General features: G+C 39.3%; 1 protein-coding gene across 16 annotated transcripts in view; it reads right to left on the bottom strand.

The window, feature by feature from the left end:
- Positions 1–2,552: 2,552 nt before the first annotated feature.
- MYBPC1 (myosin binding protein C1) overlaps positions 2,553–22,419 on the bottom strand; it is a 70,322-nt gene continuing 50,455 nt past the window's right edge. For 4 of the 16 annotated variants that reach the window (XM_038154487.1, XM_038154485.1, XM_038154488.1 and 1 more), the window contains 13 exons: positions 21,667–21,801; positions 21,514–21,594; positions 18,094–18,162; positions 16,824–16,991; positions 16,271–16,359; positions 14,733–14,928; positions 13,997–14,136; positions 11,680–11,839; positions 10,100–10,236; positions 8,979–9,165; positions 6,662–6,720; positions 5,208–5,214; positions 2,553–3,273 (listed from right to left, as the gene is read on the bottom strand). In XM_038154487.1, the coding sequence (XP_038010415.1) occupies positions 3,173–3,273; positions 5,208–5,214; positions 6,662–6,720; positions 8,979–9,165; positions 10,100–10,236; positions 11,680–11,839; positions 13,997–14,136; positions 14,733–14,928; positions 16,271–16,359; positions 16,824–16,991; positions 18,094–18,162; positions 21,514–21,594; positions 21,667–21,801 (1,529 nt within the window). In that variant the 3' untranslated portion in view covers positions 2,553–3,172. Of the gene's footprint in view, positions 3,274–5,174; positions 5,215–6,661; positions 6,721–8,978; positions 9,166–10,099; positions 10,237–11,679; positions 11,840–13,996; positions 14,137–14,732; positions 14,929–16,270; positions 16,360–16,823; positions 16,992–18,093; positions 18,163–21,513; positions 21,595–21,666; positions 21,802–22,419 lie in introns of all 16 variants that reach the window. The other 12 variants (XM_038154491.1, XM_038154496.1, XM_038154490.1 and 9 more) reach the window with 9 other exon arrangements.

Genomic DNA, 22,419 nt, shown 5'->3' with positions numbered 1-22,419 from the left:
CTTAAAAAAATTTCTGACTCTCCATAAAGACCTTATTAACAGTATATCCTAATTTAAATAATCTTTTAAAGATTACTTGTCTCTTTTTTCTTCCTCTCCTTTATATTTGTGAGATTTTTTTCAGTATGGGAAAAGTGTGCTGGCAGTAGCTGTGCTCTTTCAATGCAAATGGGTAACTGCAGTGCCCGTATCTAGATCCACATATACCAATTTGAGAATGGAGCTGTATATCTACATTTATATACTAAATAACCTTCCATGGGCAAAGAAAGCACATAGAAGCCAAGAGAAGATCAGATATTTTCTTCTGGCTTCATTAAAAATACACAAAAATATTTTAAATTAACTTTGATTCATTTTTGTGTGTCTTATCTATGTGTGTTTACATGTATTTGCTGTCCTCTGTTACTCCTAAGGTCTTTTTCGTGTTCACTAATTGCCTGGAAATCCCTGTAGCTTTGGAGAAATTTCTTTGGAGCATTTTGTCACATCTTCTACAGCATGATTTTCTGTTGCTTCTGTTCCCTCTAAGTTGCTTCTCCTGTAGTTGCTGTCTTTGGTACCTCTTTATTTTCCTAAGCTGGTATTAACTGCAGATTTCATTAGCATTTTCCTAACTCTTTGGGTTTGCTCACTATTACATCCACCAAACATCATTCCTGGATGATTCCATAGGGCAAATTGTCATAAACCAAAACTTCAACTTCTGTTATTCTCCAGATAAGGTTCTGCAGCCTGTTTTAAATCACTAGAAATCCCTGTCCTGTGCCATCCCCTCCAGTCATTTCTCTGAAAGTCGGTTAACTCTTAATGCAGAGTGGTGGCTGCTTGGTGTAGTCTGGATTGAGAGCAGGTTAATGCCCCCTCCTCTCAGCCCCACCACGGCCAGGTGCCCTGTGCTTCCCCAGCCCGAAGTGCTGCGTCCCCAGCCCGAGGGACGGCCAGTGGCAAATGCTGGGTGATGTGAGGGGGGAGGAATTGAGGGCAGCCGAGTACAAGGCTTGCTGTTCACACAGGGAAAAGGAGCTTAGTTCAGCTTGTTGTTTAACAACGCTGGCGTCTGGGAGAAATTAGAGTAGCTAATTCCATCCACGGAGAGCCCGCAGAAGCTGAGGTTATGCTGGCTTCCAGGTGGTTATGTGTGGGATATTAAGACTGAGGAGGCAGATAAACGTAACCTTGAAGCTGTAAACATTATGCATACAAAGTGCAGATGGCTGTGTGCTTCATTTTTGGGCTTACTGACAAGCAGAAACAATAAATGTAGCTTTTGGTGCTGACTATAACAGAGCGAGGGCTGTGTGCTTAAATGCTTAAATCTCTATGGCATTTAATCAAACTGACCTTCTCCTGCAGCTTTCTGTGCTTCAAAAAAGATGGAGGGAATATCAATTCACTGGTGAGATACAGAATAAACAGAAATTATTAATCCTGTGTGAAATTATTTTCCTAGTAGATGTGTTGCTTTCTTTCATGTATAGGTGTGAATGAATGTGTAGGAGAGGATTGATTTTGGCAGGAGCAGGGTGAAATGAGGTGGGGTGTGGAGGGGTGTCCAGGATCCCTGGGAATGCAGAATTGCTCCCCTGCACAGATAGCACTACAGAAGAAATCACTAAGATAAAAGGAAGAGAGAAAAAAAGACTCTATCTATCTATCTATCTATCTATCTATCTATCTATCTATCTATCTATCATCTGTCTATCTCAGTAAGATTTACAGAACAACGTGAGAAAATGCACTTAGATCCCCAAAGCGAAAGAAGCAGGAGCACAACTGTAAAAACACTACTTCAGGTGTGGCGGTTCAGAGTAACACATTCTTTCATTATTGCATAATTACTGACTGCTGAATGTTTGAAAATGCGCTGACATCCAATAAACATCTTGTGATATGCTGCTGGTCTAAGTAGGCCTTTATCTTTATAAACCCTAATTGGAGATCAGTCATTAGCCAGTGAGCACATAACCTGCCCTGTTTGTACAGCCAGAGTGAGAATTGGTAAATAAATGTCAAGGCAATAGGGAACTGACAACCTGGTCAAAATATGTGTGACCTTGTGTCTCTCATGTTTCAGGGTTTGCTGGAGACACAGGCACAATCACCCCCTCTCCTAAAGAACTTGGATGTTAATGATGCTGGAGTTGGAGAAGAAATGCAGCCATTCTGCCTTATCTCAGGCACTTCTGCCATGCACGGTGAACTCACCAGTGCTATGTCTGAGTCCCTTTTCTGATGTGATGGCTACAAGAGCTCCATGAATTACTGTGGAAAGGGAGTGGATCCAGAATGGTGAAAGCCATCATGGCTGGCATTTATCACATTTAAAATACTGGAAAACGCACAGATAAAAAGTTGCATGTATCGGTAGCACTCATCTCCACTCACATTCTGAGTCATGTATCTTAAGGTGTAAACCCACTGGGTTAGGTGACTGCTGATACTGCTTTCCACTCCATGTGGTGGGCACAAGTTCTTGCTTTGTTGTAAGTGGAAATAAAACAAGAAATATGGTAAAATGAGACAGAAAAAAAAAGTAAACAAGAACTTAATAGATTTTAAACACTTCATGTTTATTGTACATTAAATAAAACAATTTCAGTTAAGTTGAGAGACCGATGGGTTGGATTTAGGAAATCAACACTTCTATAGGAAGATATGTTCAGCTTAAATGATCATTAATTACATATGCATTAGTTACATTATAGTAAAACCATATTCTGTTAAACAATTCTCGGGTGAATAAGATACATTATCAGAGGTATGTATTCCAAGGATCTTATTGCACATCTACTGGTTAATCCGTGTACTTCCAGTCTGAGAAAGATATGCTTTGTACCACTGAGTACAGACTGACTGCCTCCTTCTGCTTGTTACACAGCTTCCCCTCTTTCCTCATTAAAAAACAGAACACGATATCAAACAGAAAATAAAGCCGAACATTACAAAACGTGTGTTGTCTTCAGATCATTTCATTTCAACCTCAAGCAATCCATGCGTAATTCTTTCTTTTCAGTAAGAGCAGGTAGGGAAAACAAAAGGACAATTAAGGGGAAAAAAAAAGTCATAAAATCCCCCACCGCACGTGTTTTTCTGTCGTTGCAAGAACTAAAATGCTGTTACTCTGCTACCAGCTTCCAGTGCAGTGGGAGGAAGCACTGTGGACGGACTCTCACTTCCCTTCAGTTTTGTCTGCCTGCACTTCACGCATATACGAGTCAATGATGTGCGGAGGCACTCCATCCATTAATAGCTTGAAGAATGAAAGCCCACCTACAAACAAGGAAGACAGGTAATCTTCAGGGTGAAGGTCCCTGGAGCAACAGCTTTGCACCTTTATTCTCTGGCATAAGTGACAAGTTTTAGTCAGTCCCTGTTACATACTTTGAGATGTGGTAAAATTCAGCCCTGCTCAAAAGTCCAGTATGACATCTACCCATTATTTAATTGGTACTGTACAGACCTTTCCTGTCCTCTTGTGCAGGGTGAATTTCATTTCTAGGGTATCATATATTCAGTCATTTATCTCACCACATGCAATAGTTTATCATAAGCTTCATTTCAAGTAACTCTCCTGGCTTTCCATCGTGCTGGGTGGAGTATGGTCAGAGATGGAAGTCAGTGCAGGGGGAACAATGTAGGAAACACTGACCAGGATGAGTTGTGGAAAACATGCAGAGATATTCAACTTATTCTAGTTTTGGGTCTTAAAACGGTTTCTAGGTATTTAGCAAAATATTTACCATGTAGCTTGAAAATTATAAATGGGATGATATCCATGAAAGAATCATATTTAAAAAGCCAGGATTTCAGATATAGTGTGCAGAGAGAGATATGATGAAAGCTGATATTTTCATCTGCTGGGGAAGTCTGAGGAATCATTCTGGATTTGCTTTTAAATTCACTTAAAATTTTCACTTTTTTGTTGGGGCTATTCAGTCTGGGGAAGGGAAGGCTTCAGGGAGACCTCAGAGCACCTTCCAGCACCTAGAGGGAATTTACAAGAGAGCTGAAGAGGGACTTTTTACAAGGGCCTGTTGTGATAGGACAAGGGGTGGTGGCTTCAGACTGGAAAAGGGTGGGTGCAGATTAGGTACAAAGAAGACATTCTTCACTGTGAAAGTAGTGGGACCCTGGCACATGTTGCCCATAGTGGTTGTGAATGCCCCATGCCACTGATAGAAAAGCCATGGAAATTAAACACCAGTATTTATGTTAGTTTCATTGAAATCAGATGATGTTTGGAAGAAACAGTGGGAGAAAGATAAATATTTTGCTAAAAACTTTAGAATCTGCCCTTTCTCCAGACAAAGGGTGTAAATTGCTTTAAGAAAGCTGTATACCATTACTATTCCCTTTACAAATCTGCATTAATATTGCGTTCTGCAAACTACCCACTGACAGCTGCACTTACCTTCTGAGCTTTTTCTGGAACACACCAAAAGCTTTAAAGCAAAAGTACATTGCCAGAGTGAAGATAATACTCTCTGAATGCTTCAGCTAAATGCAATTGAGCTGATACTTACATACAACATTTATGCCAAGTACAGATTTTTAAGAACTTATTACCCTTATTAACACAAGGATTATTCAGTCAAAATGCTATTAGTTACTAGTGATTATGAGACTGTGCTGTCTCATTTAACATCATCATTGTGGCAGAAGTGTTCAGCCCCAACCTTAGGTAGATGCACAGTACAGACCAAAAGAAAAAGAAAAAAGCATGCTTTTTGGCATTCTTTCAGCTTTTTGGCATTCTTTCAGCTCATGGAGTGCAAGTTGAGCTATGAATCATTCATTTTTAAAAGACGTTAACGCTGAAATAAATATTTTGTTTACGTAGAGGCATATTCCTATAAAAAATAACTTGCTGTAAATACATAATGCTCTTTTTATTACTTGCATTTTATTCATGCTAATTAATCATGCTAAGTAATGCACTGTTAAATTCCATTGAAACATGCACCATTGGAAGGTATGGGATGTACTACTAAGAATTACCATAACAAGCAATTACCAAAATCTGAATTTGTATGCCTTAAAACCATCATGCTGCTAACTTATAAAGACATTTTCATTAAGTGACATAATGAAAATCATGCCATACTCGGCAGACATTGTATGACGTATAAACAGACATAAGCTTCATATGCAGGAGCCATATGAAAGCTTACCTTAGATGACAATATACATTCAAAAATCCTTACTGTGTAACTAAGGGAAAGAGAGAAAGAGAAGTAACAATTTAATTGCAAACACAAAAGTGGAGAGAAAATGTTGAGTGAAATTATTATTACAATTATGTCAAAGTGATAATTTAATCCTTAGTCATGTAAAATGTGTGGGAATAGAAGCACATGAAGAGTAAAAGGTAGGGATCCAGTTCCACTTCAAAATTATCATTAATATGTAAAAGCTAGATTAATAGGTACAAGTAACTATAAAAACCTCTAATTAGTCTCAAGTATAGATTGGAACCAAATTATATTTACGATAAAAGTTTCCAAATGTAGCTTCAAAGAAGCTAACACATACATATATATAGATATACACATAAATAGTATTTTCCACCAGGGGAAAAAAAAGGGCACACACATAACACTGAAGCATATATATATGTATGTTGAAACTCTGTAAGGCAAAATAATCAAGTATAGACTAATTACATAGCTGTGCACTATAGTATGTACTTTATCATATATCTGTATTTACATTACTAAAGCATGCTATTTACCCTTAACTTTAATTAAACATTTTGACTCTATAGAACACTCATATATACACACTCATCTATGTGTATGTCTATAAAAGCACTGAACTTTTTTACCTATTGTAGCCTTTTAAGAAAAATCGCCCTGTAGTTCGAAAGCTGTGGAATCATTATCCAGTCTGATCTCCTAACATGTTTTAGGACTGAAACCATAAGTCTGGATGCATAATACATTGCAGACCAGTTTCTGGGCATCACTGTCATTTTAAAACTGCACTGTTAATATTCTGAATCCGAGCAAGAGTGCAAGGAAAGAGACTTTTATATAGAAAGAGTCAAATTTTCTGAACCCCAACAAACTTGAATGCAAAATAAGCTCTAGAAGAAATGAAGTAAATGACGTAAAATTTTCTGCTTGTAAGTAATTGAATCAAGATTTCATCCTTAAAATTGGTAGGTTAAGTTCAGGCATGAACTTAACAGATTATCAATCTGAGCACTGATTTGTAATCAAAGGGTAATGTGCTATAAAGAATGCCTTTTAAGTGCAGCAAATGACTTTATGATACTTCTGGTCTTTCAATAATTCTACAAACTAATTGAGAGCTGGTTTTTTTTTAAATGCATATTTATTTCTCCTGGAAATATCTAAGTGTTGTGGTCAAATATATTCACAGTCATTAAATAAATTCTTTATAGATACATGTAGTTTTATGAAATATGTCTACAACCTTAGTAATTCTGATATTAAATACCCATGGTTGGATATTGTCTTGATTAATTTGGCCTTCTTTGCTCATGTGACATAGACAATGTATGCCATGAGACTCTAGCTAGTTTAATCTAAAAAAGCAAAGAAATACACACTTAGCATGCAGAAAATGCATTTGCATGTGGAAAGAGAGGGTGGGAATGAAATGGAATGTCCAGAGGAGTACGCGCATTATAAACCTGATTATCCCCCGCCAAGCTGAGTGGTTCTCCTGGGTTAATTACTCCATGATAGATCACTGCAGAATTAGAATATTTATAGTGGTATTTATTCGCATTTGAAATTTTTCCCAGTTGATCTTAACACCTTTTAAAAAAAAAACTTCTTATACAGTAACTTTGCTATCACCAACCTATTATTAGAGTGATCACCAACCTTTATTTCACTTCTAAGATAAAGGCTCTCCAAAGATGTTTTTTTCCATGATAAAAGAAGCACAGCACCTTATCTAATTCTTTCCATCGACCTCAGTGAAGCTGATAAGGAATCAGTTTTTTAGTGCTTGTAATGGGAGATTTAGGGCCAAATTTAGGGATCTACTTCAACAAACTCAAAATATATATACAGTACTTTTTGTAACGAGATTCTGCATATGTTATTTTCTTTCAATACAGATGAGAAAGAGTCATCTATTACATGACTTTTTACACAAACACATTTACAAAAAAAAGCCACTAAATGTGTAATTGTACTGAGTAGGTCACATAACTTCCACCTTTAAATTCACTCAGCAAAACTTAAAACCAAAGAACAAAAGATTGTATGTCTGAAATAACATAAGTACATGAAAAACCTCTTATGAGGACAGTATAAGTTTTTATTATTTTAATTGTGCTTAAATGTATCACTAAAACATTTTCAGGAAATGAACATTATATTTAGCAACAACTAGGGGGTTTAATTTTACACCTAAAATCGTGTAAGAAAATGACTAAAATGTAGAAAATTGTAGCATACTGATAATATTCACAGCCAGAATATTCCAATATTATGCACACTCTGAAATCCTAGGCTGTTCAGATACTTTTGGGGCACAATAAATTTAGGTTCTCCAATATGTCAGAGTTGGATGGCTAAAATTAATTCTAGCCAGCATAAGGAAACATAGCTTGCTACAATAAATACTCTTGCATGGCTTAGAGCTCTCTAGAATGACTTACTAGTAAGTCAAACCTACTATCTGTAGTAATAGCACTGTAGCTTGTGCGTTCAGCAGACAGGCAGCAGAGCCTTCAGCCTGTTATTCAGACAACATTCAGTTCTATCGCATCATCTTACAAATCCAGGCTTTGGGAGTCTGACTTGCTGGAATAAAGCTGAACTGGTTTAAAGCTGTACATATGAAAACACACACACACACACACTCTGCAGTTCATTTCCAGTGAGTCAGAAATCCGCAGGTCTCTGCTCTGCATCAGCACGGTGAGCAGTCATCTGGGGAGCCCTCCTAAATGAACAAACAGGCTGGGAAACTTAAGAGGATGATTAATCAACATGTAACTCAAAAGAAGAGAGAAATAAGGTGTAATGCTATCTTGGTACTCTGGCTGTTTAAGAGTAATTTGCTATATTGGCCTAGAGCAGATGCTGAGCCTATCGGCTGCTGTGTTCACTTAGCAACATAACTTGGCTTTTCAGTATAAAAAAAATAGACAAAGTAACCTTCTCAGGTGTTGAGGTCTTCTGTTATGCTGTGAAATAGAAAGTTTGCTTGTGATTAAAGAAAGCAATCTTACATCCAGGATGAGGACATTGCCTTTTAAAGACAGTATCTTAAAAATAAAAAATAAAAACTAAGAAATGCGTTATTCATATTTTCATTACATTATTTAAGTGTTCAACTTAGCATAGACGAAACATTTATTGAAATGTCTGCTTGCTGGCAAATCTGAGCTGTGGGACAAGATACATCAGAAAATACAGAAAATGGAAATTGAAATGCAAAATAAACACAATGCAATTCATAAAAATATTAAATGTGGTTTTGATTATAGACTAGCATGATGGCAGTAATGTAATTAAAGCCATAATGATGTCACCTAAATAACCTCTGAATTCCTTAGTTAGACAATTCCTATCAGGTGTCTTTAGGCAGCTTTCCTTACTTATAACCTCAGAATAATTTTTTGAGAAACAGTTTATTCCACAGTTGAAACTAAGCCTTTGGTAGGAATTAGTCCAGCTAAATATGACCCTGTCTTTTCCTAGGAAGTAATTTTCTGAAAAATATGGTCCTGAGATTATTCATTAGTCATCCTATCCAAGTTCTGTTGCCATTCATGGTATCCCAGTAAATTCTAAACTACCTGAAATTAATAAAAATTTTCCATTAATGGAAACAAAACAAAAGACAGCAACCAATACCATTTTGTCCTAACAGAGCTATTGATTTAATCCGGGAAAGTTGAACTCCCTTTTGCACTTGCCTTGCATCCTTTCAGCTCTGTAGACAGTGCTGGGGCAAAGAGGGTGTTGGCAATGTTTTAAAGCCCTTACCTCTTACTTCGAGTTTGCAGTCCACTTCTGCCTCTCCCAGCTCGTTGACGGCTCGGCAGGTGTAAGTGCCTCCATCGTAGGGGCTGGGTTTGCGGATCTCCAAGGTACAGACACCTTGGTTGCTGAACATCCGGTACCTTGGGTCATTCATTATGAGCACTTTGTTTTTCATCCACGTTATTTTGGGCTGTGGTAAAAAAAACAAAACCAAAACAAACACCAAAAACAAAAACCCAACAAACAAACAAACAAACAACGAGAACAAAAAAGAAAGCCCAAATGCACAAACCTGTGAACTGAAATATTTTATCCCCTATTTTGTGGTGTTCAGTTAAAGCTGAGTAATCAAGAAATGATAAAAAACAGATGAAGTAGTGATAGAAAGGAAACTGTAACTCTTAAAGATAAGCATTGGCTGCATCATACATCTGCTTGTTAGCACTTTTTTTTTTCAATGCAGCTCTTATCACCTAATTAAAGTCATAACTACAAGCCTGTTATCAATACAAGAACTGTGTAATGATAGCAAACATCTGATGATTAGCTTATGACATCCGATTGCTCTAAGTCAATAGGAAAAACATATGTTTCCACAGTAATTTGCACAGTCAGAAACTGTGAAGGTGAAGGGTGAACAGCACATTGAATTTCTCATTTTACTAGGCCAGTTCAGTTTCTCATACCAGAAAAAAAGATCTCAAAAAGACACAATTCAGAAGGAAGTGCAAGACACATCATGCAGTGGGTCTGAGAAACAACATGGCACCTAGAGCATTCCTGCAATGTGCTTACTTAGAGAATAATTAGCTCTTTATAGAATAATTATGGCTTTTAGTAACAAGTTTTACTGATATATTAACTGTACAGCTGTTGTCAGTGCGAGTCCCAGCAAAGCCCAGCCTTTTCCTGAGGTTCTGCCCCTTCACTGAGTTATCTGTCATTAACTATTGTCGTGCCTGTAGCACAGGTAAGCAGCTCCTTTATTTTTGTATTTAGAACCCACACCTGTCTGTCTGCCTTCAGCCTGGCTCATGAGTTAAATGGTAGAAGTTGCATGTAATTTTCATTGTCAGCTTAGAGCCTCTGGTGTTTTCAGTGCTGCTGTCAGAGCTGTGCTGTACCTTGGGGTTGCCCCGGACGCTGCAGTTCAGGGTGGCATTGTAACCAGCTACAGCAAACGTGTTCACCAGGGGCTGAGTGAACAGCGGCCGCTCGCTGAAGTCAAAGTCATCGTAAACTGGGTATTTGTAGACTTTACCTGTGAAGGGAGAATTAAACATTTATAAAAAGAGTGTTGGCAGGTAGCTAAACACCCAAGCGCATTAAATGGCTACAGAGTCAGTTCTGATCTGCACTGCTTTAGGTACCGATGTGACTCCATTGGCTGCACTTGCAGGGGAGGCTGGAGGTGGGTCTGCACAGTGACTATAGCCCTTGATCATATTGATCATGCTATGGCATTGATGTCTGAGAGCTTCTCTTTGTTTCCTGTGCAGGTGGTACTCAAAGCAATACAGGTTCATTCCGTGTCTGTGCCTGCATGCCCTGCATGCTACAGAGCAGGATGGATCCTGACCCAGGTACTGCAGGATGCCTGTCTTTGACAAGCCTTGTTCACTCTGCTGCCAATTATTTTTTACAGTTTGTTCTGATTATAAACTGTCCCTGTGTCTGAAAATCCATTTTTCTTTCTGCTTCAAACACTGCACTGACCCTACAGTGAATGGATGCAGTTTCTGAACAAGGAAAACATGGTGGTAAAATGTATTTTCTCACTGCCAGTTTATCTCCACTCTGCGATAGAGGTTAGCACCAACAAATCCTCTTCAGCCCTACATTCAGCTGGCTTTTAAAGTGGCTGGACAGACAGACATCTATTCCTGTGCAAAGGTATCATTATGCAGCTTTGCTTCACTGAAAGCTGATCCAAGCTCTCGTACTGACTTCCGTGCAGCTTAGGCCTGATACTTGCTCTCATGAGAAGGGCAAGTAAGCAGTGCTGAAAAAGAATTCCTAGAGCCATTCTCTTGTTCATGACTCCAGAGTCTTTCAGCCTGGCTGTGTGGCTTGTACAGGTTGTTGTCTGTCCTCTGCATCCTGGCAGGTCATGTCACATATTCCTTCCTTCAGGCAAACTGCTTTGATTTTCATCCTGTAAGTTATTTGTTTTTAGAATTTCCTTTCCGTAGGAAAGTTTTGTGGTTTTTAGGTTTACAGCGCCATTTCCAACTGACATCTTCTGAAATGTCAGGATTTTGACTGCCAGAACCAGATTTTGCCTAAGCCCACCTTCAAGAGGTGTGAAGCAGAGGCTATACTTTTCTGTTGCATCCTGTCTGAAATGGAGGGAGTGCCTGCACAGCTGATGCCAAGTCTCCAGAGGAGAGCACTGACCCACTGCTTCTAACAGAGCAGCTGCTTTACTCCTCTCCAGCTGTGCCAGTGGTGATGTGAGCCTGAGATCCAAGACCACTGAGTATGTCGGATCATGGGAGAAATGTCCCACTCCTGATTAAAAACAGTGACTATGAGCTCTGTGGGCAAGCCAGGAGGTCTGAATAGGAAATGCCCTTTGTGTTGGAACGGGCCTTGGGGCTGGTAGTGCCTCTGAATGCTTTAGAGATCCGGCCTTTACCTCTAGCCACCTTCCAGGCTCTGAGCACCCCCCTCCTCCTTGATGAGGCATGGATAATTAACTAACCATCCTTTGCAATCAGAGCACTCTCTTTGGTCATGGTTGCATCCTCGCTGAGGCCGCACATGTTCTCAGCAAAGACCCTGAAGTAGTACTCGTTGCCTATGACCAGCTCGTTGATGGTGGCACTGGTGCGGTGGTAGTGCTCGATGACAGTGAACCACTCCTGAAAGGACAGACACACAGGGTGAGCTCTCCCCCATAGCAATGCTGAGATGGCCCCGACAAGGGGAGGGAATGATGAGGAGGATTTCATTGATATCAGAAGGCTAATTAAGTACTTAATTCTACTATATTATTCTATACATTTAAAATTGAACTTGCTATGCACTCAACTCTGCTCACAATTGCACAGAATTGCACTCATCATCTGATTCTCCTGTGACTGTCTCGTGACAGTCCGACACGCACACTCATCTCTTGGCCCTAATAGGCCAAGGAAGCAAAACATCTTCACTTTGGGTAAACAGTCTCCATATTGCATTCTACTTCTGCACAAACACAGGCACAGCAAAGGATAAGAATTGTGTTTTCCCTTTCTCTGAGGTTTAGCAAATGTGAATCTCAGAAAACCCTGGGGAAGCATTGTGCCTTGCTTTTCTCTGTGAGGAGAAATGTGGCTACACTCCCCAGCACCCTGCACCACCCAGACATCCACTGGAAGGGTCATCAAGCTTCTGGGAGCAGGTTCTTCTTTGAAGAGAATGCAGCTAACAATAATTAATAGTGAAATGAGTGATAATGGCAGTACAGCAGAGCTCTCTGCTGAGCAGCGAAGGCCGAATGGAAGGTGAACCCTACTGAATTGTTACACTGGCAGCTGGAAGGGCTCCTTTTAGGAACTGCAGTCTTACAAAGGTTGTGTTGTGTGAGCAAGGCAGGCTCCCTCATTCGTAATCCACACTGCTGACAGAGCAAGTACAGTTGCAGATAACAAAACTGCATTCCTGTGGGGAAGGCAGTAATATGCACTCACAAGAGGCCACTGCACTAATCTGCCCTCTCTATCACAGGCTGAGTGTTCATGAGAAATGTACTTCTGTGCTGGTGGTCCTCTGATACCTAAAGGCCAAGATGGGCAAGTGGGTTTTAGTGCTTTAGTCTTGCAGCAGTAACAGGATGTGTGAATTCTGTCCTACTACACAATACCTAAACAACAATCTGAGATGAAGGAGGTTAATGCTAAAAATGCAATTAATATAAAGTGCAATGTGACCACAGCAATGTTTTTGCTTTTCTTTACTCTGCCCTAAATAGTTTTCCTGCTTTTCTAAAGATGAACTTGTGCTGAGTTCCCTGCACCACAGTTTGCATTCATATTTGGTCAACTTTAAGAGCCAAAGTTCCTTTGGGAAAAGAGTTTTTTGTAGAAGACCAGCTGTGCCAGAATTGCAAAATGCACCACCACAGATACGGTGAGGAAAGTGACCTGAATGATCCATTTCACACTGAACCCTAGATGCCGCTTGCTGTTGTTACTTTCTCCTTATCACAGTAATTTAGATGGGACATTGTTCTGGTCACTGTACCAGAGATCATATCTTCTTACAGTCTCAGAAAAAAAAAAAAAAAAAAGATAGGAAGGAAAATAGTGGCATAAGAAGAATGAATTGATCAGACCATGATGAAGATCAACATATTAATGTAGGGGATAGGAGAGGACAGCAAAAGATTTTCTTGGAGAAGGCAGCTCCCTAAATATCACCCTAGATTTCCAGTGTTTAAATTTGCAGTAAATGTTAAATCTGAGAATCTGACTACTGTCTTTTAAGAAAGTGCTGTACTTTTGTTGGTACAGTTTAAAATTTTTTTTGTTAAAACTTTTGTTAGTTTAATGAAAATAATAAATATTTCTGTATTGCACTTTTCATCTGTAAATCTCAGAGTGGTTACAGAAGTGTCTGTGTACTGTTTTGCCATGGAGTGGCAATGACTTACACAGTGTGACATTGCAGGTTTGAAAACAGCAGCAAGGGAACACTTTTGTTTTGGTAGCAGCTTACTGAATTCAAAATCAATTTTTATATTAAGGTTTTATTTTCTCTCCTGAGGCAAAGTAAAAATGCAGAATTACTTCTCTCAAATCCACCTATCCTTCTCATTTTTAGTCCTCCTCTTTGGAATAATTTGAAAATATTTCCACTTCTAGGCTTAGTGAAGAAGAGATTTTTAGAGCTTTTAGAGGGTCCTGTAGAGATTTTTTTGAATGCTTATAAATCAGTGCTTTGTCCACCTACATCCTTTTAAGCATGTGAAGCTTTTTGTTTTTAAAAGGGAGAATTCATGAGTGCATCCAGCTTTTAAACATCTCCCTATTACTTACCATACTCTTCTTATCTGCTTTTTGAATAGTGTACCCAGTAATGGCAGCGTTGCCGTCATCTTTTGGTGGCTTCCATGATAAATTCACATTCTCTCCCCAGACATCCTCAATAGTCACAACCTCTGGTGGGCCTGGGCGATCTGCAACAAAAATATGACATATTTTACTGTTTGCTTTCTTTATCTTTTTCCCACACACATCTTCCAATTAGTTTGATTTCTCTCTCTTTCTTACAAAAAAAAAAAAAAAAGTCAAAAGAAAGATGTGGTTGCAAAATGCAACTTTCCAAAGTGAAGGCATGTAAGAATTACAATAAATTTAATAAAGTTGTGGTGCCAGTTTTGCCTATTATGTATTGGAATGGATGGTAAAAATGAAAAATAAATGTGTTTTCTTGTCTGTCTTTCCTACCTTTCCTACTTTCAGCATTTAGGATTTCTTCCACACTGCAATTGTGACAAATTCATTACTATGAATTTGCTACCATTGCTGTCTATGGGTACCACTCAACAGGAAAAATCTTGCATCCTGGATAGACAAGAACCTGAGGGGCTTAACAGAGAAAAAAAGAGACTGACACATTCCAACAACACTATGGTGCATGGAGGTTTCCTGAGAAAAATCTACAGCCAAGTAATTGAACATAGAGGGACATCACTGCCAAGAAAGATGTCAGCATTCCCATTTCCCGGTAGCCTTGGAACAGCTGGATTTATTTCCGTTTCTCCAGACATACCAACGATCTGAATATCTATGGTAGCTTTGTCCACCAGGTTCTCCACCTCCACTTTCATGTCGTACTCGCCGGAGTGCCCCCGCTCTGCCTTGCGGATGAAGATGATGGTGTCCTGCTCCGTGTTGCGGATGTTGATGTCGTTCTTGTCGATCGGAGAGCCGTTCTTCTCCCACGATACTTTCGCCCTTGGTTTTCCCTGCAAGGAGCCAGGAAACAATTTTTGTATGGTTTTTTTGGAGAGAAAAGGTTTAATTCCTGTTTTTCCCAAACAGGAAGTAAAAACTGTCCTGAAAGAAACAGAATTATTTTTATGATTATACACCGTTTAGATATGCAATCATACCAATTCACCTAAAATGTAACTTTCTTTCTTTTTTTTTTTTGCTCAGGAGACTGAAAATATTTGCAATTTCTCACTATATTGGACGATTATTTCTCTGGCTAAATTGACTAATAATTTCCAGTTTTCTGAAAGAAAAGGGAGAAAAAATAACCCACAGAAAATACAGAACAAAGTATTTCACTCTCTGGAAATGCTTACATTCTCTACATTGCCAGCAGAAGAGGAAAGTAATAGATTCAATCTCCAGGGATCCTAAACTCTCTTCTTTCATTACAAAGGAAGTTGTAATAGCTGCTAGGAAGGGTGGATTGATCTCTTTTGTGTGCCATTTTTTGTGTGTCTAAGTGCCCAATACAGATACTTAAAGTAGAGTGAATTTCACCTGCTTTGCTGTGGGATTTGCTTTCCACAGGCAAACAGTTTGCAGGTGCTGTCTGGAAAGGATAATCTCACACCATTTTGAACACCTTATCTCAGAGAATAACCATAAAATATTCCTTTAATTTCTCAAGAGAAATATATCTTGCAGTGTGTTGCTGATCAAGCTTTTATGAGGCTTTTAACAGCCTCTGTGAAGCTGAGTTATGCCCATCCAGTATCTTAAAATGTGCAGACATGAAACAGAAATGAGTTCTGCCATAATTCTTTTATTCAGAAGGACCCCACAAGGAGAGAGGCTGGTGCTGTTTAAAAGGCATAGGAATGAAGGTTAACATGATGCTGTAGGAAAACATTTTAGAATTAGTCATATTACAGTTGTGATCTCAATAATTTAACAGCTGCAGTCTGCCTGCTCTTCCCCTCACTTTTCCTCTCTCATGACAAGGAAGTTATTAAATGCTACTGTTCCACTCTTGATACACATATTTAACTGCTTCCAGTGCAACCCCCTTGCATTGTGCAATTGTCTCATGTGCAATGTCTACTGTGAAGATTTGTAAGTGTCTTTTGGATGACAGATGACCAATCAGTCTGACTGAGTGAGTTACCCAATTCATTACTTGGCTGAACATAATTTCTTTGAGATGTTGAACCAAAAACTTTCAAGCACCTCTGTACTTCAGAGTACTTCCACATGTGCTTAAGTTAGCTGACTGGCCAAAGTTACAGAGAAACCAGTTAAAAAACAGAAATATCAAATAAAAAGGAAAAAAAAAGTAAAAATAATTTTTCTGTCAATATTTTTAGTTCTCACCTGGAAAGGAATAACAAGATTCACAGTTTCTCCAACTCTTCGAGTATAGGTTTGTTTTAAATGTCTTGGTAGACGAATCTTTGGAGGCTCTGAACAAAAAAAAAGCTTGTGTTAAGCACTTATCTTCCTTTCTAACCGAGGCAGCACTGGTGTGCATCAGTACAAAAAGGAGACAGTGTGGTCTAAAATTCCCAGAAGCTACTAATGAGTGAGGTGTCTTAAATTTCTTGGTCCCCCAGTGTTGCATTCAGGACACCATCAGCTTTTATGACACCAAATGCTACAATGGTAGGACTAGAGGGAAGCTTAAAAAAAGTACCATCAGGATCAAGTCCTGCAGAAAAAAATGCCCTGAAAAACTGAGAAATGAAGGCTCAGAAATGAAACAAAATTATGAGTTATTCAAACATGGTTTCATGATTTCTAGCCACCACACAATGGCTTTGTAAGGCCATATCAACAGTTAACAAGTAAATATTAGCCTTAAAAAACCCCAGGTATTAGTATGGAAACAGGGTGTATTTGTGGGTAAGTGTAGGCAGCAGGATCTTACCTATCACTTCCTTGACTAAAATAGGCTGTGGGTGGTACTTGGGCTCACTTTCACCAGCAGCATTCACAGCCTTTACTCTCACAAGGATTTTCGAGCCAGTTGGAAGGCCATTGATGGTAAACTTTGTTTTGTCTGTCAGCTCTGGGTTAGCCACGATCCATTCATCAGCTGGTTTAGGGAAGTGAGGGGAGGAGGACAAATCCAAAGAACAGGGAATTATAAATACATCCACAGCATGGACGAGGAAAATTACAGAAAAGTAATAGATTTGTTAGATTCTAATGAATAATTCTATTTTTTCTAATTATGCTGTAACAAAATGTAGATTCATTTTCATACGTAGGAAGAATGTTTCAAACTCTAAAGACTTTCTGCTGATTATGTATTTGTATATTCATATATTTATATATATTTATATAATTATACAAATGTTGTTAGAATATGTTTATAATTTAAGTGTGCCAGAGAGAGAAATGGTTAGATATTAAAATTCAGCTAGAATAAAACAAGGATGACAAAGAATATATTTGCAAAAGCACTCATCATTGCTTTAACAGCTTCCTTGAAGAGAAATGGGTTTTGCAATTAATTTCAACCAGTACTGAGCACCCTTGAAAATATAACTGAGAAATAAAAGAAACACAGAATATTTATACATTGCAATGAAATGCCATCTCTCCTCATGCCTTTAAAAAAAGGAAGGCTGTGTCAGAATTATTCACATAATTACAGTATTCTGGGATTTTTAATCCTACCCCCGGGTGGTCGCACGAAATTCATTGAGTGATCATGAGAGTACAGTCTGTCAAACAGCTTCCATTACAAACCACATTTTCTCATCCACCCTGTCCTCCCAGCACAGACTGCCCTGACACTGCTGGCACCTGGGCACAGGAGCCAGATTTATGAACTAGCAAGTCAGGATCAGTACTTCCCACATCATGTAAAGCTAGCACTATGAAATGGGCACAGAAGACAGAGAACTGTTTTGAACTGCAGAGCCCTGCAGAACTAGAGCGTAGTGCTGTGGCACATTTTCATAACTGAGTGTCTTGCTTTTAGGAATTAAGTTTTCCTTCAAGCTTCATGCAGAAAGGGATTTCAATCAATGACTGTTTCCCAAGTATCTCCCCCTCCCCTTATACCTATACTACAGAAAATTCCACAGACTGTTGCCCCTAAAATTCACTTTCAGGAATTTATCTTTACTTTTATGAAGAGAGTTTTTCTTTCATTAAAGAAGACTTATATCCTTTGTGGAATACTGTACCTTCCAGGTTAAAAGGTGGCTCCCCCAATTCCTCAGACAGATCTGTCGATATACCTTGAGAGAATCCATCTTTAAAATTAATCAGAGACACCCACTTTCACACAGATGGAGCATTTTGTCAGTGGTTAGCAATTCCTGTTAGTAAGTATGCAAAGATAGATGCTGGGCTTTACAGATTTAGAGAACCCATATTTAGGGAGACTGAAGGGAGAAAAGATATGGAAAGAGGGCATCTAGATCACAGAACAATTATATGTGATGCCCACAGGAAAGATAAAGGATGAAAGAGGAGGAGGATATAAAGTTCTATGAGTTTTTGGGCCCCAGAATAGCCCTAGAAAGGTGAAAAGAAAGAGACGAAAGGAACACTTGGAAGAGAGAAGTGAAACAAAATGATGATGAGAGAAGGTGTAAAAGGAGAAGAAAACACATTGTAGAAGAGATAAGAAAATCAGAGATAAATTCTGAGTAAGAGAGACAGAAAAAAAGAGGTCTTGGAGAAAAACTTGGAGGAAACAGAGGAAGAGAACACATTTAGCTAAAGGTAACATAGAAGACTGAAGAAGACCAGACCCATGGATGACGACAGATATGATGTAAACCCTAAGGCTTTATTTCCTGAACAAAGTTATCACTGTCCTGTATTTCCTGTAATCCTGGAGCTGGCTATTTTCAGGATAGTAAAAATACTATTCTAGTATTTTTGTATGATCCTGGATGAGTACACTGGCAAAGGACTCAGCCAACAGAAACTCTCTGAAGTACTTATTTGCTGGCTTTAAAAACAGATCATCTGCAGGTACAACAGCCTGTTACAAGCAAATAAACATATTTTCATGAGGAACACTCAGGCTGTGCTCCCCAGGCTGCCCTCCAAATGCCCCACAAGATCCAGTCAGCAGCACACTTTACTAGGGACTGACTTCTCCTGTGTCAACAGGATTTGGTCTGCTCCACATCTCCACAGCAAGAGGGCCAAAGCTGGATATTGCAAACTAGGCCTGGGGAGTTCTCCCTCTCCCTCTCTACATATACATATATATTCTATGTTCATGTTATTCACACCTATGCAATGCTGGGTCAGGGTACTCATGACGAGACCCCAGTTCAGTAACGTGCATGGAGTGGTACATTGTTAATGACTCCAAGAATCCACCACGTTGATCAAGTTATGTGGTTCTGACTAAAGGGAAATACCAGTTTTGCAAAGCCAAACCAATGTTTATGATACATTATTCTTCTAAATTATCTTTATATGTATTTTTTGTCTTCCTATTGTCAGCTTGTGATTTCTTCTAATGATTGCTATGATTGCAGTTAAGGAAGACTCTAAAAAGCCCTCTTGAAAACTACTTCAGTGACAACAGTGAAAGAATGGAGAATGTAAATACAGATGAGTTTACAAACAGATAACTAAGAGAAAAAAGCAGCAGAATAAATATAGACAGTCATAAAAAGTATCTTGAAATTAAAAAGAGTTATTAAACATTACAGAAAAAATTAGTTTGAGGCAGAACAGGGCTGAGAAGAAAGAGGCTCTAAGATATTGCAAAAAAGGAAAAAACAAGTGAACAAAGAGAAAAAAATGAATACTCCAATAACATGACTTTTAAAATTGGTATTTTAAAATTGGCATTTTAAAATTGGCATTTTCTACTTATTTTGCTTCTTCCTAAGCATTTTCATAACATATATACATAATGTCAATTGTGTATATATAGATGTATATGCATATATAGGAGGTATATATAGATATACATAAACACTCAAAACTGTGTAAAATACATTGTACCCATTGTATTTTAACTGAGGTGGGTAACAGTAAAATGACAGATTTGGCTGCCATTTTGTTGTATCTTCATGTGTATAAAACCTATCTGAAAAAAAAAGTAAAGAATTTGTTCCATTTAACAGGTATACAATGTTCTTCTGTCTAACAGCCCTTTAAAGACAGATTAAGAAGATTCCTTTTCAAAGCCATACTTTGAATTAACCTGTCTGTATTTCTCATCCTCTCTTATCACTTGATTTGGATATCACATACTCTAATGTCAAGCATTTTTAACTTTTCCCTTCCATTCTACCCAATGCTACACAAAGCATAATATACAGCATACACTGAAGTCCTCACATTGACAGTCCCCTTGATATTGCCCTACACCTGGCCTGTGCAGTGGAAGCAAAGTAAGAACACTGTGCCTTGATGGAAGTCTGCCTGCTTACTCACTCTGAGCTGTTCCCGCAGCTCCCTCCCAATATACAAGGAAAACCCTTCCTACCATTCCAGCTGTGGCTGCCTTCAGGTACTCTCCTCCGGGTCTCTCTCCTTCTTGCAGTCCTGCTCCTTAAAGATATTCATCTCAATACTACAAGATGCTGAGTGCTCCTGAGAAAAGCCAGTGGTGATTCTTCACAGCCTCTCCCACTCGCCTGAGAGAGAGCTGAGTGTACTCTGATGCCATGGCACCTGACCACGTTTATGACCTACTGTTTTTCCAAATCTGAAACATGTGACAGCATGAATGACACGTTCTGCCCTCTACCTCTTGTCTCCAGGCTATGGACTGTGCTCATGAAAAGCTTTCATTGAAATAAATGCTTTTGTGAAAAAAAGATGTTCAACCCCTCGCTTGATTTACAGCACAGTGAAGAGCAACAGCAATGGAGCTGAAGATAACTGTGTGCCCTTCATCCACATCCACAACGTTGCTGCAGCTGGTGTTGTTGGTCCACAGAGGCTGGGTATTGCACATTCCACTCCAGGCTATTTGATACTTACCTGGGTGCTGGTGGATTTGACTTTTTGAAAACAGGCTTTATTTGATGCCAGTTCAAAAGAAAATCTGCTGGAAAATAACTACTTTTCTGCTGCTTGATCACCAAAAGACTCTTAGCTGTAAAATATAGTTTATATTTCCCTGTTCCTTCTTATTTTACTCTCAAAAGTTAATTCACTCTCTTTATCTTCCTCCTTCAGTTCTTACATATTTTCCTCTTAGATTGACATACTTCACGATCCCCAAAACTGCACTGAAATATTGGAGAAATCAAATATCTAGACATGGACTTTGCATGCCTAGATGACTTGTGCAGGAACTATTGGAGAGGCTGTTCTCAGTGTTGGCAGCTGGCACTTGAAGTGAAATATGTCAACATAGGGATTACCACACTGAGGACCTCCTGTCCCTAAAACTCAGCCAACCTGAAAATGCTTTGGGCCACACTTGCAGCCATTATTTCCTACGCCTTCATCCACCAATGAACTCTTTACTGTCCTAACTCTCATTTAGCATCTGAAAGAGGGGAGTTATTAGCATGGCACTTGGTATTTCAACAGATTATATGGCTTTTGATTTGGATTTCAAATCAAGTGTAAGATATGTCGAACCACAGTCAGTGGGAGCCATCTGGAATACAAACCAAAGGAAGCCTGAACAAAACCCTGCTCCTTGAGGTTTTCTGTCTGATTAGTCTCTGCCTGACAGCCAGAGCACCTGATACCTGTAGAGAAAAAATGGAGAAAGTCTCACCCACTTTCCCTGTGAGTCAGGTACCCCGGGTGTTCTCACTTACTTCCTTCAAAGCAGTATTCCACCACGTAGCCATCCAACCCTGCCGCCCCAATCTGGTCTGGGGGCCTCCACTTCATTGTCACCGAGGTGTCGGTCACACTGTCCACTGCCAGCAGAGTTGGGGGGCTGGTAACAGCTGAAGCAAGCAGGAAGAAGGCAGGACACTGTGTTACCATGCAAGGTTTATGTTTCTAGTCTGTGTTTAGTATCACAGGTGACAGGCTATCCTGCCTACCAGGATGATTCCCCATCATCCCTGGCATGTCTCCCCCAGTTAGGACCACACTAGGAGAAAGCAGCTACCTCATCCCATATATGCTCACAGCCTGACCAGGAGATAAATTCCTCCTGCTGAGGAGAGAGAAGGACAAACAGCTATGGCTGGTAGAGCAGAGAAGTTGGGAGCTGTGTGTTCCACCTCAGCAGGTACGTCCTGGCAAGAAGAGAGCATGCTGGAGCTGTAACAGCCCCCTCCTTCCTCCTCCTCTGCATTCTGGGGGTGCTGCTGAGCAAGGGGGGAACCTTTGCTGATCTACAGAACAAAATACCTTTCTTTCACAGGGACTTGTGGTTGTCACCATAGTTTGACAATCTGTTTCTTTATATGAAAAGGACACTGAGTTAGCCTGTCACTGTGGGAATGGCAAAGCCTTCTAGCTGTCACACGAATGAAGAATTATATAATTAGGTGATTTTAATAACATATGAATGGTTATTTTTAAATGCATACCTATCTACCTATCTCTGCTTTTGG

The sequence above is a fragment of the Motacilla alba genome, chromosome 1A (genome assembly GCF_015832195.1).
Source record: "Motacilla alba alba isolate MOTALB_02 chromosome 1A, Motacilla_alba_V1.0_pri, whole genome shotgun sequence".
Lineage (NCBI taxonomy): Eukaryota > Metazoa > Chordata > Aves > Passeriformes > Motacillidae > Motacilla > Motacilla alba.
This window is presented reverse-complemented; position numbering and strand designations above follow the sequence as displayed.